The 20,075-nt window shown below is 38.1% G+C and overlaps 1 protein-coding gene across 1 annotated transcript in view; it reads right to left on the bottom strand.

Annotated features, from left to right (window-relative positions):
• Positions 1-1,537: 1,537 nt before the first annotated feature.
• LOC129654239 (complement factor H-like) overlaps positions 1,538-20,075 on the bottom strand; it is a 143,035-nt gene continuing 124,497 nt past the window's right edge. The window contains 5 exon segments of the mRNA XM_055583756.1: positions 1,538-1,685; positions 2,840-3,067; positions 3,504-3,686; positions 16,404-16,577; positions 17,627-17,803. Coding sequence (XP_055439731.1) covers positions 2,871-3,067; positions 3,504-3,686; positions 16,404-16,577; positions 17,627-17,803 — 731 coding nt within the window. The 3' untranslated portion in view covers positions 1,538-1,685; positions 2,840-2,870.

The following is a 20,075-nucleotide window of genomic DNA, read 5'->3' on the forward strand; positions in this document are numbered from 1 at the left end:
TTGTCATACAGAGAAATACAAGAACCATATGATATCACTTATATGTGGAACAAAAAAAATTAATTGAAAGAGACATGTGTACCCCAATGTTCATCGCAGCACTATTTATAATAGCCAGGACATGGAAGCAACCTAGATGCCCATCAGCAGATGAATGGATAAGAAAGCAGTGGAACTATACACAATGGAGTATTACTCAGCCATTAAAAAGAATACATTTGAATCAGTTCTAATGAGGTGGATGAAACTGGAGCTGATTATACAAAGTGAAGTAAGCCAGAAATAAAAACACCAATACAGTTTACTAATGCATATATATGGAATTTAGAAATATGGTAATGTTAACCCTGTATGTGAGATAGCAAAAGAGACAGAGATGTATAGAACAGTCTTTTGGACTCTGTGGGAGAGGGAGAGGGTGGGATGATTTGGGAGAATGGCACTGAAACATGTATAATATCATATAAGAAACGAATCACCAGTCCAGGTTCAATGCAGGATACAGGATGCTTGGGGCTGGTGCACTGGGATTACCCAGAGTGATGGTACGGGGAGGGAGGTGGGAGGAGGGTTCAGGATGGGGAACACGTGTACGCCTGTGGCAGATTCATGTTGTTGTATGGGAAAACCAATACAATATTGTAAAGTAATTAGCATCCAATTAAAATAAATAAATTTATATTTTTAAAAAATTTTTAAAATGAATGAATATAATAAAACAGCAAGAGACTCACAGATACAGATAACCAGCAAGTGGCTGCCAGTGGGGAGAAGGAAGCAGGGAGGAACAATAGGTGTATTTGATTAAGAGGTATTATGTATAAAATAAAGAATCTCCAAGGACATACCATACAACACAGGAAGCATAACCAATATTTTACAATAACTCTAAATACAGTACAGTATTTAAAACTTGTGGATCTCTGTTTTATACTTGTGAAACTTGTAAATCAACTATATGTCAACTACAAATTATTTAAAAACAAATTATTTTAAAGATTTGCTAAAACTGTTTAGGTAAAGTTGATTATGAACAGAGTCTATAAATTAACACTCATCTTTACACAGAATGGCAATAAATGCAGAAAAATGATAGAACTGATCTTTAAAAATCATCATTTTCTAGACAACAGTGAAATAACTGCAGCCTTGATCATAAATAGATTCTACAATGATTAATTGAAAAATTTGGAGAAATAATATCTAGAAAAATGTTAACATTTACAGCAAAGATAACTTATCAACTGTAACAATTTCATTTAAGAGTGAGAAAAACAGCTGTTACCAGCAATTCAGATTTACATCAATTAGCACCAATGGTGATGGCCATGCTTCTTAGACTAAGAAGGTCACTTGACTTGATGCAGTACAAAGTAATAAGATATCACCTTAAATATTGTAGCTTGATTATTTAAATCTATTTTAATAATAACATTTTTATGATATTTAGAAATTTAAAATGTTTATAGTTAACTGATTTAACCTTAATATGCTGTTTAAAATGTATGAACATAAACATCATCTTTCAGACTGGTGGTGAATGTTTCTAAAATGCTCTGTACCAGCAAAATGAGGAAAACGTTACTAGACCTGGAGTTTATTACCAAATTGATCTCTAAAGCTCCTCTTGTGTCACTTTGCATATTTCTTTTAGAAAATATTTTGAGGTTCAAAGTTGATATACACTAAAGACAGAAAAATTCAAGAATACATGTAAGTAAAAAGAAGTGAAACACCTTTTACACCTATTATCTGTGAATTCAACTCTAGCTATACTAGATAGTTTCTTACATTTCTTGCCAATATTTTTCTATAAAAATTTATTCACTGTTTAAAACAGAGTGTCTTACGTGTGTGTGTATATTTAATGTTGAATTTTTTAATCACTTATATTCCGTGTTATAGTAGTTATGCAATGTGATTCTCATTGTTCTTTATTTGAATTATGTGTACTTTGATAAGCATCTTGTAAAATATTATGAGATCCAACCAGTCCAGCCTAAAGAAAATCAGTCCTGAATGTTCATTGGGAGGACTGATACTGAAGCTGGAACTCCAATATACTGGCCACCTGATGTGAAGAGCTGACTCCTTTGAAAAGACCCTGACGCAGGGAAAGATTGGAAGGAGGAGAAGGGGACGACAGAGGATGAGATGGTTGGATGGCATCACTGACTCAATGGACATGGGTTTGAGTAAGCTCCGGGAGTTGCTTATGGACAGGGAGGCCTGGGAGTGCTGCAGTGCATGGGGTCGCAAAGACTCGGACATGATTGTGTGACTGAACTGTACTGAAATATTATGTATCTCATCATTTATGGTTTATTCATCTATTGATAGATGAGCAAAAGTAAGAAAAACTACTTATATTTAATTCCTGACATAAGTATAACATCAAACATATAAAAGCAAACTATGTCATACTTATGTCAGGAATTAAATATAAGTAGTTTATCTTACTTTTGCTCATCTATTTTGAATGTTTTCCATTTCTTTCCACACTTTTTCCCCATGTCTTCTAAAACAGAGTTTCAGAAACCCTCAGAAGTAATGGAGAAAGCTTTAAGAAAGTTAGGAAACTGATGGATGGAAGGAGGCATGGAAGTGATTGAATCTAATTTCTTGCTATAAATGTTTCATGAACAGGACACATACATTTTGATTTGCCAAGTTTAATGAGGTACTTTTAAGAAGTGATTCATTGGACCCATCTCTCAATTACATTGTCCCCATAATATTTAACACAAATCTGATTTATGATTCAAGATGAGTTAAAAAATACTTGAGAAAATAAACAGAATTGAATTAATAGGGAAAAAATCTGAATACATGTACATACTTCAGTTTTACAACTGCATGTAGTCAATGTTTTATCCACATCGAGGATATACCACATTTCCTTCCCGACAAGTTGTTCGAAATGTATGTTTTGGTGTCAGTTGACGATAACCATATTGACACATAAATTCAATGGTATCCTCTGTTTTAGAGTAAAGTTTTTTCTCGTATTTCCATCTTAACTGTATGTGATGTTTTCTCATTGTTTCTTCTGAAATTAAACATGCCTCTAAAATTAAAGAAAATAAACATAAACTGTGAGTAATATGCAAATACTTTCAACAGAATTTCAGGGTTTCAAGAACTTTGGCAAAAATCTTCCTCAAACATTTTCCAACCAATACACTGAAAATGTATAATGTAGGTTTCATCATATTTAAAAAAATTAATGATATAAGAACGAGATACTTTGTTTAGTGTAATCATTAAATGTTATAAGATAAGATTCATAATGTCAGTTATCAAATGAAGAGCTTTCATAAAGGAGCCATTGTTGCTTGAACATGAAATTTTCTAACTTTATTTCTATATACAGAGATTAATCCTTGGTGTGCAAGCATTAACTGGTTGTTATTTAATCCATAAAAAACTCTATTAAAAACAGTTAAACATTATGCTGTGTACAAGGGTTATCCCAGGATCCAAGAGAAGTTTAAAGCATTTACCTAAGCATTTTGGTGGTTGTGTCCACTCTCCATTTCGACATACTACGTTTTTGTTTCCCCGAAGTTCATAGTAGGCCTGACACCGGTACTCAACACTCATTCCTGAAGGATATGCTGATTGCAGGAGTGAGGTAATGTCTCCATTGTCTATTCCTGGAGGAGGCCCACATTTTCCTTGAGAGTCTAAAAAATAATAGCGTTTGATTTATTCAAAGACAACTCCTACAGTTTTAAACAAATAAAAACGCAGCCAAATATGTCATATCAAAACTTAAGATTTTTGATGACAGAAATTATTTACAGAAGGAATTTTAATCACTTAATCAGAAATACACATTTTAAGACCTTATTTTACCACCATGGAAGCACATATAGTACTTTAACCAATATGTCTGCTTTACAGTGTCCTGATGTTCAAACATGTTTTCTTTCAGAGTATATGCTGGGAAGATGGATAGCTAGGATAAAAAAAATTTTACTCTTTTATACAGCATGTTGCAGTGTCTGTGAAAGGAAACTTTGGCTTCCATTTCTGGACAAGATGAGGTAAAAATATTTGTGCTTATAGCATCTGCTAAGTATTCCTTCTGCCAAATAAAGGTCCTGAACATATTATAAAAACCAACACAGAAGACTGTGAAACAGGTATAAGTCAATCTGCTTAGGGACCTTGGGATTCAAAGAGTTACACTGAAGAGAGTCCTTGGGGTTTTCATTTTGCCTTCTATGTACCCTGAATGGGCCACTGAGACAGCAACCCAAAATAATACAAGTTCAGAAAGAAAAAAAGTCTCATGAAGCAGTTGATCTCTTTAAGAAAAGGCCCAGAAAAGAGTAGCCTAACAAGATACAAACAGTTTTCACAATACTGAATTAGTCTAGAAATACTACACTAAGTGTGCACACTAAGTTCTTGTGTGCACCAGGACCCAGAGACCCCATAGAGACTAAGCCAGAATTGTGTCTGAGTGTCTCCTGTAGAAGTACGGGTGGCAGTGCACTGCTAGAGGGGCAGGGGCTCTGGGTGCAGTAGACCTGGGTATTGCATAAGCCCTCTTGGAGGAGGGTGCAATTAACCACACCACAGAGCCACCAGAACCTACACAGGACTGCAGAAACAGACTCTTAGAGGGCACAAACAAAACCATGTGCACAAAAGAATCCAGGAAAAAGAAGCAATGACTCCAAAAGAGACTGACCCAGACTTGCCCGTCCATGTCCAGGAGTCTTCAGCAGAGGCATGGGTTAGCACTGACCTGCTGCAGGTTTGGGGGAATTGAGTCCAGCAGTGCATGCATAAGACCTTTTGAATTAGGTCACCAATATCTTCCTTATCTCCACCATTGTTTGGCCACAGGTCAAAAACCAGGGAGTGACTATGACCCCACCCATCAACAGAAAATTGAACTAAAGATTTACTGAGCATGGCCCCTTCCATCAGATCAAGACCCAGTTTCACCCTGAGTCAGTCTCTCTCATCAGGAAGCTTCCATAACCCTCTTATCCTCATCCATCAGACGGCAGACAGAATGAACATCACAATCACAGAAAGCTAACCCATCTGATCACATGGACAACAGCATTGTAGAACTCCATGAAACTCTGAGCCATGCTGTATAGGGCCTTCAAGTTGGATGGCTCATGGCGGAGGATTCTGATAAAATGTGGGCCACTGGAGAAGGGAATGCCAAACCACTTCAGGAGTCTTGCCTTTAGAACCCCATGAACAGTATGAAAAGGCAAAAAGATAGGACAGTGAAAGATGAACTCCTCAGGTGGGAGGTGCCCAATATGCAGGAGATCAGTGGAGAAATAATTCCAGAAAGAATGAAGAGATGAAGAAAAAGCAAAAACAACATCCAATTATGGGTGTGACTGGTGATGGAAGTAAAGCCTGATGCTGTAAAGAGCACTATTGCATAGGGACCTGGAATGTTAGGTCCATGAATCAAGGCAAATTGGAAATGGTCAAACAGCAGAGGGCAAAGGTGAACATCGGCATTTTAAAAATCAGCAAACTAAAATGGACTTGAATGGGTGAATTTGACTCAGATGACCAGTATATCTACTACTGTGAGCAAGAATCCCTAAGAAGAATTGGAGTAGCCACGATAGTCGACTAAACAGTCTGAAATGCAGTGCTTGCATGCAACCTCAAAAATGACAGAACGATTGCTGTTCTTTTCCAAGCCAAACCATTGACAAGCACAGTAATCCAGGACTATGCCCTGAACAGTAATGCTGAAGAAGCTGAAGTGGAATGGTTTTCTGAAGATGTACAAGGACTTCTAGAACTAAGAAGCAGAAAGATGTCCTTTTCATTATATTGGACTGGAATGCAAAAGTGGGAGGTCGAGATATCTGGACTAACAGGCAAGTTTGGCGTTAAGAGTACAAAATGAAGCAGGGAAAAGGGTAACAGAGTTTTACCAAGAGAACACACTGGTCATAGCAAACATCCTCTTCCAATAACACAAGTGAAATCTCTACACATGGACATCACCAAATGTCCATGGAAAACTCTACACATGGACAATACCAAAATCAGATTGATTATATTCTTTGCAGCCAAAGATGGAGAAGCTCTATACAGTCAGCAAAAACAAGACTGGGTGCTGACTGTGGCTCAGATCATGAACTCCTTGTTGCCAAATTCATACTTAAATTGAAGAAAGATGTGAAAACCACTAGACATTCAGGCATGACCTAAATCAAATCCCTTACAATTAGAGTGGAAGAGACAAATAGATTCAAGGGATTTGATAAGACAGAATGCCTGAAGAACTATGGACAGTGGTTCCTGACTTTGTACAGTGGGAAGGGATCTAAATCACCCCCAATAAAAAGAAATGTAAAAAAGGCAAAATGGTTGCCTCAAGAGGCCTTAAAAATAGGTGAGAAAAGAAGAGATGCTAAAGGCAAAGGAGAAAAGGAAAGATAAAAAGATTTGATTGCAGTGTTCCAAATAATAACAAGGAGAGATAAGAAAGCCTTCCTCAGTGATCAATGCAAAGAAATAGCAGGAAATAATAGAATGGGAAAGACTGGAGATCTGTTCAAGAAATTTAGAGATACCAAGGACATTTCATGCAACAATGGGCAGTATAAAAGACAAAAATGGTATGGACCTAACAGAAGTAGAAGATATTAAGAGGTGGCAAGAATACACAGAAGCACTATACAAAAAAGATCTTCATGACCCAGATAACCACAAAGGTGTGATCACTCACCTACAGCCAGACATCCTAAAATAACAAAGTCAAGTAGGCCTTAGGAAGCATCACTGTGAACAAAGCTAGTGGAGGTGATGGTATTCCAGTTGAGCTATTTCAAATCCTAAGATGATGCCCTTTAAGTGCTGCACTCATATGCCAGTAAATTCATCAGGGAACAAAGCCCTGCAAAATGTCAATTTTCATTCCAATCCCAAAGAAATGCAATCCCAAAGAATATTCCAACTACCGTAAAATTGCATTCATCTCACATGATAGTAAAGTAATGCTCAAACTTCTCCACACTAGGCTTCAACAGCACATGACCCATGAAATTCCTGATGTTCAAACTGGATTTAGTGAAGGCAGAGAAACCAGAGATCCAATTGCCAACATCCATTGGATCATCAAAAAAGCAAGAAAGTTCCATAAAAAAATCCACTTCTGTTTTATTGACTACACCAAAACCTTTGCTGTGTCGATCACAACAAACTGCAGAAATTAAATAGATGGTAACACCTGAAATGCCTCTTGAGAAATCTGTGTGCAGGTCAAGAAGCCACAGTTAGGATCAGACATGGAAGAAAAACTGGTTCCAAATCAGGAAAGGAGCACATCAAGTCTGTATACTGTCACTTGCTTACTTAACTTATATGCAGAGTACCTCATGCAAAAGTCCAAGCCGGATGAACCACAAGCTGGAATCAATAATGTCAGGAGAAATATCAACAACCTCAAATATGCAAATGGCACCACCCTTATGGCAAAAAGTGAAGAAGTAAAGAGTCTCCTAATGAAAGTGAAAGAGGAGAGTGGAAAAGTTAGCTTAAAAATCAACATTCAGAGAACTAAGGTCATGGCATCCGGCCCCATCACTTCACAGCAAACAGATGGTGAAACAATGGAAACTGTGAGAGACTATTTTGGAGGCTCCAAAATCACTGCAGATGGTGACTGAAGCCATGAAATTAAAAGACACTTGCTCCTTAGAAAATCGTTATAACCTACCTAGACAGCATATTGGAAAGCAGAGACATTACTTATACAACAAAATTCCACCTAGCGAAAGCTATGATTTTTTCAGTCATCATGTATGCATGCGAGGGTTGGACTATAAAGAAAGCTTAGCACCGAAAAATTGATGCTTTTGAACTGTGGTGTTGGAGAAGACTCTTGAGAGTCCCTTGGAAAGCAAGGAGATCAAACCAGTCAATCCTAAAGGAAATCAGTCTTGAATATTTATTGTAAGGGCTGATGATGAAGCTGAAGCTCCAATACTTTGGACAGCAGATGAAAAGAACTGACTCTTTGGAGAAAACTCTGATGCTGGGAAAGATTGAAGGTGGAAGGATAAGGGGATAACAGAGGATGAGATGGTAGGATGGCATCACTGACTGGATGGACGTGAGGTTATCTAAGCTCTGGGAGTTGGTGATGGATGGGAAATCCTGGTGTGCTTTAGTCCATGGAGGTGCAACGAGTCAGACATGACTGAGCCACTGAACAGGATTGATTTAGTCTAGACCCACAAGGGCAGAAACCTCAGACCAATTCTTTCCATGCCTTGATCTACAGGGTCAAAGTCAGCAGCTCACATTTTCACCCACATAATGAGTAAACTCTTGACAGTCCCTTGGACTGCAACGAGGTCCAAAGAGTCCATCCTAAAGGAGATCAGTCCTGGGTGTTCATTGGAAGGATTGATGTTGAAGCTGAAACTCCAATACTTTGGCCACTTCATGCGAAGAGTTGACTCATTGGGAAAGACCCTGATGCTGGGAGAGACTAGGGGCAGGAAGAGAAGGGGACGACAGAGAATGAGATGGCTGGATGGCATCACGGACTCAATGGACAGGAGTTTCAGTGAACTCCCCGAATTGTTGATGGACAGGGAGGCCTGGCGTGCTGCAATTCATGGGGCTGAAAAGAGTCGAACATGACTGAGTGACTGAACTGAACTGAATTGAATGAGGAAACAAGAAACGTCTGCCCTCTCTCCTGGTGTCAGAGGAGGCCAGGTGGGAACCTTGGACTTGCACCCTACATGACAGTAAGGGAGGCCTGATTAATGAAGGAGTCCAATAACATCCTAAGTCTCAAGATATAAAAGCTCAAGTGTCTGAATACAGTTGAAAATCCTTTATCAGACCAAAGACCAGGTAAACCTCAAAAGAGAAAAAGCAATCAACAGAAGACAACACTGAGATGACACAGATACTGAAATCATTGGATGATGGTTTTTAAAAATCTAGTCCGATTGGTAGAACTAGAAAATAGATTATTAGAAAACCACATGGATTGACAATATATTGCAGATGGCAGAATGATCAATACGTTTGACTTGAAAATAGACTGAAAAGAAAATGGACATAGCTTCAAGGACCTGTGGGAAGATACCAAAGAAGGTTGAACATGAAGTTGAAAATAAAGAATAAAAGATCAAAAAAAATAATGGCTGAGTTCCCTGTGCGATCATTTTCTGATGGTCTAAATGGAAAGGAAATCCAAAAGAATGGGGATATGTGTATATGTGTAGCTGATTCATTTTGATGTACAGTGAAACTAACACTACATTGTATAGGAAATACACTCTAAAAAAATTTTTTTTAAATAATGGATGATAATTTTTCCAATAGGGCATATGACTTAGTGACTCACCAAAAACAACAACTACATGCTAAAACTGCTCAGTGAATTCCAAATGGGATGGAGCCAAAAAACTTAATGTCAAGATACATCATAATCAGTTCCTGTTGTGTTGTTCAGTCGCTCAATTGTTTCTGACTCTTTGCAACCCCATGGATTGTAGAAAGCCCGGCTCCCCAGTCCTTCATTAACTCGCAGAGTTTGCTCAAAGTCATGTCCATTCTGTCGATCATACCATCCAACCACCTCATCCCCTGATGTCCCTTTTCCTCCTGTGCTTAATCTTTTCCAATATCAGGTTCTTTTCCAATTAGTCAGCTCTTCTCATCAGGTGGCCAAAATACTGGAGCTTCAGCTTCAGCATCAGTCCCTCCAATGAATATTCAGGACTGATTTCTTTTAGGATTCACTGACTTGATCTCCTTGCAGTCTAAGAGACTCTCAAGAGTCTTCTCCAGCACCACAGTTCAAAAAATCAATTCTTTGGTACTCAGCCTTCTTTGTGCTCAAACATTCACATCCATACATTACTGCTTGAAAAACCATAACTTTGACAATATGAACCTTTGTTGGTAAAGTGATGTCTCTGCTTCTTACCATGCCGTCGATGTTTTCATAGCTTTACTTCCAAAGAGTCTTTTAATTTCATGGCTGCAGTCAGCATCCACAGTTATTGTGAAGCTGAAAAGAATGAAGTCTGTCACTGTTTCCATTTTCCCCCATTTCTAACATACAGTGATGGAACCCGATACCATGATCTTCGTTTTTTGAATGTGGTTTTAAGCTAGCTTTTTCAATCTCCTCTTTCACCATTATCAAGAGGCTCTTTAGTTCCTCTTTGCTTTCTGCCATTAGTGTGATGTCATCTGTGTATCTGAGGTTATTGGTATTTTTCCTGACAATCTTGAGTCCAGCTTGTGCTTTTTGCAGCCTGGTATCTTGTGTGATGTTAAAGTAGCATGGTGACAATATAGCCTTGACATACTCCTTTCCCAATTTTGAACTAGTTTGTTGTTCCATTCCGGCTCTAACTGTTGCTTCTTGACCTGCATACAGATTTCTCAGGAGGCAGGAAAGGTGGTCAAGTATTCCCATCTCTGTAAGAATTTTTCACAGTTTGTTGTGATCCACAGTCAAAGACTTTAGTCAATGAAGCAGAGTGTTTCTTCAATTCCTTTGCATTTTCTATGATCCAACGGATGTTGTAAATTTAATTTCTAATTTTGCCATCTTTCTAAAATTAGCTTATACATCTCGAAATTTTCAGTTCACATGTGTTGAAATTTAGCTTGAAGGATTTTGAGTATTACCTTGCTAGCAGGTGAAATGAGCCCATTTGTGTTGTGGTTGTATGAACATTCTTTGGCCTGTCCTTCTAGAGACTGGGACAAAAATTCACCTTTTCCAGTCCTGTAGCCACTGCCAAGTTTTCCAATTTTGCTGGCATATTAAGTGTAGTACTTTCACAGCATCATCTTTTAGCATTTGAACGAGCTCAGCTGGAATCCCATCACCTCCACTAGCTTTGTTTGTAGTGATGCCCACTTGACTTCACACTCCAGGATTTCTGGCTCCAGGTGACTTGTGGTTATCTGGGTCATTATGTCCTTTTCTGTACAGTTTTTCTGTATATTTTTGCCACCTCTTCTTAATACCTTCTGCTTCTCTTAGGGGCATACTGTTTCTGCCCTTTACTGTGGCCATTAATGCATGAAATGTTCCCTTGCTCTCTCTAATTTTCTTGAAGACATCTCTAGTCTTCTCCACTGTATTGCTTTCCTCTATTTTTTTTTTTTTTTTTTTTTTTGCATTGCTCACTTAATAAGGCTTTCTTATCTCTCCTTTCTCTTCTTTGGATTCTGCATTCAGATGGGTATATTTTCCTTTCTGTCCTTTGCTCTTTGCTTCTCTTCTTTTTTAATCTCTTTGTAAGGCCTTCTCAGAAAGCCATTTTGCATTGTTGCATTTCTGCTTCTTAGGGATGGTTTTGTTCACTGCCTCCTGTACAAAGTTACAAACCTCCATCCATAGTTCCTCAGGCACTCTCTCAGATCTAATCCCTTGTATATTTTTATCCTTTCTGCTATATAATCATAAAAGACCAGAATGGCCTAATGGTTTTTGCTGCTTTCTTCAATTCAAGTCTGAATTTCACAATAAGGACCTCGTGATCTGAGCCACAACAGCTTCCAGTCTTGGTTTTGCCAACTGTATAGAGCTTCTCTATCTTTGACTGCAAAGAATATAAAAATTCTGATTTCAGTACTGACCATCTTGTGATGTCCATGCGTAGAATTGTCTCTTGTGTTTCCTATGACCCATGTTCTTTTTGTCAAAACACTTTTAGCCTTTCCCCTGCTTCATTTTGTACTCCAAGGCCAAACTTGCCTGTTACTCCAGGTATCTTTTTATTCCTACCTTGCATTCCAGTTCTCTGTATGAAAAGCAGATTTTTTTGGTTTTGATGATTTTATCTAGAATGTAATATAAGTCTTCATAGAACCAGTCAGCTTCATATACTTTGACATTAGTGGGTGGGCATAGACTTGGATTATTTTGATTTTATGTGACTTGCCTTGGAAATGAATGGAGATAATTTTGTCATTTTTAAGAATGCCCCCAAGTACTGCATTTCAGCCTCTTCTGTTGGCTTTGAGGGCTATTCCATTTCTCCTAAGGAATTCTTGTCCATAGTATTAGATGTAACGGTCATCTGAATTAAATTTGCCCTTTCCTGTTCATTTCAATTCACTGATTCATAAGTCTTGATGTCATAATGAGTACTATATATATATATATATATATATATATATATATATATATATATTTTGTCTAGAGCTTTGTACTATAGTCTAAAGTCAGGGAGTGTCATTCCTCCAGCTCCATTTTTCTTTCTCGAGATTTTTTTGTCTATTTTTGGTCTTTGTGTCTCCATTCAAATTTTAAGGTGTGTTTTTGCTAGTTCTGTGAAAAATTGCCATTGGTAATTACATACAGATTGCATTGAATCTGTAGATTGCTTTTGGTAGTACAGTCATCTTGACAATATTGATTTTTCTAATCTAAGATAATTGTATATCCTTATACCTGTTTTTGTCTTCAATTTCTTTCATTAGTGTACTACAGTTTTCAGATTACAGATCTTCTGTCTCCTTAGGTTAATTCTCCAAAGAAGACATTCAGATGGGCAAGATACCCATGAAAAGATGTTCATATCACTAATTATTAGAGAGATTCAAATCAAAACTACAGCATGATATCCCTTAACATGAGTCAAAAGAGCTATGCTGGCAACTATGTGGAGAGAAGGTAACCCTCATACACTGTTAGTTGATACAGCCACTATGGAGACAAGTATTTATGCTCCTTTGAAAACTAAAACTAGAGCTACCATATGACCCTGCAATCTTGCCCCAGGCATGGATCTGGTGAAAAACTTGGTCTAAGAGGAAACACACACCCTAATGTTCATTGCAGCCCTGTTTACAATAGTCATGATATGGAATCAACCTAAATGTCCATCAACACAGAAATGGATGAAGAACATGTGGTACAAATATACAATGGCATATTACTCATCCACTAAAAGGATGAAATAATGTCTTTTGCAAAAATATGGATGGACCTAGAGAGTGTTATACTGAGTGAAGTTAGACAGAGAAGGAGAAAAATTGTAAGACATCCCCTATACATGGAATCTTAAAAGAAATTTTGCAAACAAACTTATTTGTGGAACAGAAACAGACTCACAGACTTAGGGAAGGAATTTATGGTTGCCAGGGGGAATGATGGGAGAAGAGACAGGGAATTTGGGTGGACATGAACACACTGCTATTTTTTTAAGTGGATGACAAATAAAGACCTACTGTATAGCACAGGGAACTCTGTGGAGTGTAATGTGGCAAATTTGATAGGAAGGGAGTTTGAATGAGAATGGTCACATGCATATGTGTTGCTGAGTCCCTTCTCTGTTTTCCTGAAGTTAGCACAACAGTGCTAATCAGCTATATGCCAATACTAAATAAAAAGTTAAACAAGATACATCATGTTCAAATTCCTGAAACTTACAGAAAAGAATCTCATAAGCCACTTGATAGATATGCAATACTTATTTGGGATAAATATTATACAATACATATTTGGAAAAAAAGGATTCAAGCTTTGGTGGAAATCTCATCGATGAGACTAGAGCCAGAAAGAAGTGAGAACATTTTTCCAAAGCTGGATGAAAATAATTGTCAACTCCAAATTCTTTATCTTGTAAACTATCCTTTTGAATTAAAGGGAGAAAGAAAGAATTTCCTGAACAAAGTGAAACTGAGAGAATTTGTCTCCAGCAGAACTATACTTAAGAACTTTTCAAAAGAAAGCAAAATAGAAAAAGAATTGAGATTTTAGAATGGAGTTTTTTTTTTTTTTTTAACAAAAGGTAAATATAATAAGAGTATGATTTCCCTGTTGATTTTATTATAGTTGTGCAAAATTGTCATCTGATATGGTGCTCAATGTACATAGAGAGGGTACTACAGACATTTATGTTAAAAATGTGGAGAGAACTAATAAATCTAAATGGAAGTAAGCATTCCACATTTCATCTGAGGTGGTAAAATTTCAGCAACAGTAGGGAGTGATAAACTGCCTGCTGCTGCCACTAAGTCGCTTCAATCATATCTGATTTTGTGTGACCCCAAAGACGGCAGCCCACCAGGCTCCCCAGTCCCTGGGATTTTCCAGGCAAGAGTACTGGAGTGGGGTGCCATTGCCTTCTCCGGATAAACTACATATGTGTATCTTAATATCTAGAGAGACTAAGAAAGCCATGCAAAGACATATACTCAAAAACAATGCAGATCCAAGTCAAATTATTTTACAATGTTCAAAAGTCCACAAGGAAGTCAAGAAAAGAAAAACGTTGAGAACTGAAGGAAACACACAAAAAACACATAAGAAAATGGCAGACTGTCCTTAATAGTTAATAAATCACTCTAAATATAAATGGTCCTAAATACATCAATTAAAAACCTGAAAATGGCAGGGTAGACACCTAAAAAAGAATCAGCTGTATGTTGTCTAAAAAAAAAGAGTATCTTCAAACATGAAAACATGTTCAAGTGGAGATTGCAAAAATTACACACCAGGAAAAAGTTAACTTGAAAAATTAGAAGTGGTAATGTACATGGAACAGACTGGTTTCAAATAAGAAAAGGCTGTATATTGTCACCTTGCTTATTTAACTTTTATGCAGAGTACATGATGAGAATTGCTGGGCTGGAAGAAGCACAAGATGGAATGAAGATTGCTGGGAGAAATATCAATCACATCAGATATGCAGATGACACCACCCTTATGGCAGAAAGTGAAGAGGAACTAAAAAGCCTCTTGATGAAAGTGAAAGAGGAGAGTGAAAAAGTTAGCTTAAAGCTCAACATTCAGAAAACGAAGATCACGGCATCTGGTCCCACCACTTCATGGCAGTAGATGCGGAAACAGTGGAAACAGTGGAAACAGTGTCAGACATTATTTTTTGGGGCTCCCAAATCACTGCAGATGGCGATTGCAGCCGTGAAATAAAAAGACACTTACTCCTTGGAAGGAAAGTTATGACCAACCTAGATATTATATTGAAAAGCAGAGATATTACTTTGCCAATAAAAGCCCATCTAGTCAAGACTATGGTTTTGCCAGTGGTCATGTATGGATGTGAGAGTTGGACAGTGAAGAAAGCTGAGTGCCAAAGAATTGATGCTTTTGAACTGTGGTGTTGGAGAAGACTCTTGAGAGTCCCTTGGACTGCAAGGAGATCCAACCAGTCCATCTTAAAGGAAATCAGTCCTGGGTGTTCATTGGAAGGACTGATGCTGAAGCTGAAACTCCAATAATTTGGCCACCTCATGCAAAGAGGTGACTCATCGGAAAAGACCCTGATGCTGGGAGGGATTGGGGGCAGGAGGAGAAGGGGACGACAGAGGATGAGATGGCTGGATGGCATCACTGACTCGATGGACATGAGTTTGAGTGAACTCCGGGAGTTGGTGATGGACAGGGAGGCCTGGCATGCTGTGTTTCATGGGGTCTCAAAGAGTCGGACATGACTGAGCGATTGAACTGAACTGAACTGAACTGAATGCATTTCTTGGTTTAGATTCCCATCCTGTCTTACCTCTAAACACTGAAGTGTCCCAGTACCAAGTTCAGACTCTTTATTTTTATGTGTACACTCATTTCCTGAATGAGTTCAGCTAGTTATTGTTCAGTCACCAAGTCATGTCTAACACTTTGTGACCCCGTGGACTGCTCATGCCAGGTTTCCAGGTCCCTGACCTCTCCCAGAATTGCCTAAGTTCATGTCCATTGAATTGGTGATGTCACCCAAATATCTCACCTTCTGTCACCCTCTTCTCTGTCTGCCTTCAACCTTTCCCAGTTTAGGGTCTTTTCCAATGAATCAGCTATTCACATCAAGCTTAGCTTGAGGATTTTGAACATAACCTTACTAGCATGGGAGATGACTGCAATGTGACTGCAAAGTTTCCACTCCTGTGACTACTGCTGGGTTTCCCAAATTTGCTGACATAATGAGTGCAGCACTTTTGTAGCATCATCCCATAGGATTTTAAATAGCTCTGCTGGAACTCAGCTAGTAACCTTTCTTTAAATATCATCCATAGGTACAGCTGGCCACATCTATGTCAGACTTTGTGATCAGGCCCCAGCTGCTTATTCCATGTCTCAAAGTGGAATTTCTTGGGCTGTTAAATGTAACTATGGTATCTTTTACACACTTATCTTCAGAAAACAACTATCTTAGTGATTTAAGACAGGAAATGTCCCATGATTCCAACTTCTCAAATCTGGTCAACACTGTCATACAATAAACATGTTAGACTACATATTAAGACCACAAAAGAACTGGATTTTCAGCATCATTTTTTTTTGCAACTAAAAATTATTCCAGAAAGGCGACTTCATCCTAATTTTGATTCAATATATCTTGTTATTATATTCTCTAAATTGGGTGGACAGAGTGAGTAAGATACTCTACCTTTACACTGAGGTGGTTCTGTCCAAGTTCCATTTAAACATACAACTTCTATCTCTCCAAAAAGGTCATAATTCCCAATGCATTCGTAACGTGCTCTCTCACCACTTTGATATTTAGACTTCTGATTGTGTATAATAGCATTTTCCACTTGAGGTGGATTCACACAGGAAACATCTGAATAGAAAGATAAAAAAGGATCTCTAATATAATGATTATCATGAACAGCAAGGAGGAAATAGAATGTCAAATATATTCCACGGTTGTTTTGATTCAACAGTTAATCTGTCATGAAAGACTGCTAGTTGTCCTCAGTTTATAGGAAGGTTAAGGGAAAGGAAATAAAGCAATATTTTTCAGCATGAATTAAACTTCTGTATCTTAAATCTCTCCCATATACTTCACTAGAAAAGTGATACACAATTTTTAGGGCACTGAAAAAAAAGTTTTCCTGTAAATCTCTTTTTGAGGTTAGTAAAATAAAAATTATAAAGTATATAAATTCAAAATGAATTTATAAACCATAAACAAAACATAATAAAAATATCATTTGACATCAAGATTTGGTTTACATTCATCCTGTTTATGAGATATAACTTTAGGGCCTTTCAGAAAATAAACACAGTAGGTTCTTCTTTAGAGACTTGATCAAGAATTAACACACTCTGAAGAATACTATAGTTGCAAGGAAAAGATGATTAATTAAAGATTTGAACAGAAGATCTGGAAAAATAATAGAAAAAAAAGTGTAAATTTAAAAAACTATACTTTAATGATATTTTGGGGCAAATGCTAAGGACACCACCATCAATTATGTGCATTCCTCATGTTATTCAGGGGATGAAGAAGCTGTAACTACAAGAAGCTGTAGCCATGGATCCTAAACTGAAATATACACAGAATTCCTTGGGAATCATCAAGACATTATCAGAGTTGCAGCCCCAGAGGTTTAGATTCAACAAGTCTGAGTGAGCCTGTGAATCTGCTTGCATATCTAACAGTTTACAGAATGTGCTGAGAATGCTCTGCCAGGACTATGCTTTGAGAACTATTGGGCTACAACACCAAACACTGGGAACACAAGTCCATCTCTTTTTATATTCAGGCACAAACTGCTTTTGACCTGGCCTAAAAGTAATCTATGTCCATTTAATGATAGTGGAGACAATTTTCTACATTATATTACTTCAGATACTTATATAAATTTTAAAATTTTACCAAAGTACCTCTACATGCTGGCCTTCCTATCCATTTGCTCTTAACACACTGTATAGTATTAGATCCATCCAACTGGTAATATGATAGACATTTAAAAGCCACTTGTTCTCCTGACCTATAAAAATTCTTCTCCCTATCTATGAGTACAGCATCCTCAAAGGTGGGCAAGTTAACACAATTTGTGTCTGAAAGAAAAAAGAATACGCATTTGTTTAGTACATCTTTAAAGATTCATAGCCACCACTGATTATATTCCAGAAAATAAATACATATCAAACCAATGAATATTTACAGTATTTCTCTTATACCTAGAGACAAGTGTCAGAAATCTTGATTTAGTCACATTGACTGTCTCTATATTATCAAAAATACAACATGAGAATGGTGACATTCTAAGATGTAGAGCTGCATACTTCTCAAATTTAAATTCTCTTCTCCCATGACAGCCCTTCTAAATTATGAATGTTTCTATTTTTGCCTTTATCAAAATATGTTACCTTGCATTATGTTAAATGTCTTAGAGAATTTCATATTATAAAGAAATGGTTGATAAATTAACAGCAAATTGGGTCATGATAAGAGCAGAGTTCAGCCATAGTACTGGAACAGAGACCTGAAATCTGTGATGTATATCAGAGGATGTTCAAACTGCACCTTAAATGATGTGAAACTGAGATAATTTAGTTAGTGTTATCAAACTGCCAACCTTCACTGGATCACAGAAAAAGCAAGGAGATTCCAGAAACACATCTATTTCTGCTTCATTGACTATGCTAAAGTCCTTGATTGTGTGGATCACAACAAACTGTGGAAAATTCTTGAAGAGATGGGAATACCAGGCCACCTTACCTTCCTCCTGAGAAAACTATGTGGGTGAAGAAGTATCAGTTAGATCTGTACATGGACTATTGACTGGGTCAAAATTGGAAAAAGAGTACTTTAAGGGTGTATATTGTCATCCTGCTTATTTAACTTATATGCAGCATACGTCATGCAAAATACCTGGCTGGATGAAGCTCAAGGTGGCATCAAGATTGCCAGGAGAAATACCAATAACCTCAGCTATGCCTCAGATGACACCACCTTAAGGGCAGAAAGTAAAGGAACTAAAGGGGCTCTTGGTGAAGGTGAAAGAAGAGACTGAAAATGCTGGCTTAGAACTCAACATTCAAAAAATGGAAGTCATGGCACCTGGTCCCATCACTGCGTGGCAAATAGATGGGGAAAAAAATGAAAACAGTGACAGACTTCATTTTCTTGGGTTCTAAAATCACTGCAGTTTGTGACTGCAGCCAGGAAATTAAAAGGCGCTTGCTCCTTGGAAGAAAAGCTATGACAAACCTCGAGAGCATATTAAAAAGCAGAGCCATCGCTTTGCCAACAAAAGTCCACCTAGTCAAAGCTATGGCTTTTCCAGTAGTCATGGACCAATTTGAGAGTTGGACAATAAAGAAGCCTGAGTGCCAAAGAATTGATACTTTTGAACTGTGGTGCTGGAGAAGAATCTTGAGAGTCCCTTGCACTTCAAGATCAAGCCAGTCAACCCTAAAAGAAATCTATCCTGAATATTCATTGGAAGGACTGATGCTGAAGCTGAAGCTCCAATACTTTGGTCACCTGATGAAAATGAAAGTGAAAGTGAGTGAAGTCGCTCAGTCCTGTCCGACTCTTTGTTACCCCATGACTATAGCTTACCAGGCTTCTCCGTCCATGGGATTGTCCAGGCAAGAGTACTGGAGTGGGTTGCCATTTCCTTCCCCAGAGGATCTTCCCAACTCAGGGATTGAACCCAGGTCCCCCGCATTGTAGGCAGATGCTTTACGGTTTGAGCCATCAGAGAAGTCACGTGATACAAAGAGCCAACTCATTGGAAAAGGCACTAATGCTGGGAAAGATTGAGGATAGGAGGAGAAGGGACTGCAAAGGATGAGATGGTTGAGTGGTATCACCAGTTCAATGAACATGAGTTTAAGCAAACTCCAGGAGACAGTGAATGACAGGGACGCCTGGCTTCCTACAGTCCATGGGGTCGCAAAGAGTCAGAAATGACTGAATAATTAACTGCAACAACAAATCAAACTTTCCCTGGTAGCTCAGATGGTAAAGCGTCTGCCTACAATGCAGGAGACCTGGGTTTCCTCATTGGAAAAGACTCTGATGCTGGGAGGGATTGGGGGCAGGAGGAGAAGGGGAAAACAGAGGATGAGATGGCTGGATGGCATCACTGACTCGATGGACGTGAGTCTGAGTGAACTCCGGGAGTTGGTGATGGACAGGGAGGCCTGGCATGCTGCGATTCTTGGGGTCACAAAGAGTCGGACATGACTGAGCGACTGAACTGAACTGAACTGGTCAATATATTCGGTAATTTTACTTGAAAATAATAAATGATTATACAGGAACCTCCATGATATGGGAGGAAAGTGCACAAATTTTTCCTAAAATCACCATCCTGGT

The sequence above is a fragment of the Bubalus kerabau genome, chromosome 5 (assembly GCF_029407905.1).
Source record: "Bubalus kerabau isolate K-KA32 ecotype Philippines breed swamp buffalo chromosome 5, PCC_UOA_SB_1v2, whole genome shotgun sequence".
NCBI classification, from domain to species: domain Eukaryota; kingdom Metazoa; phylum Chordata; class Mammalia; order Artiodactyla; family Bovidae; genus Bubalus; species Bubalus kerabau.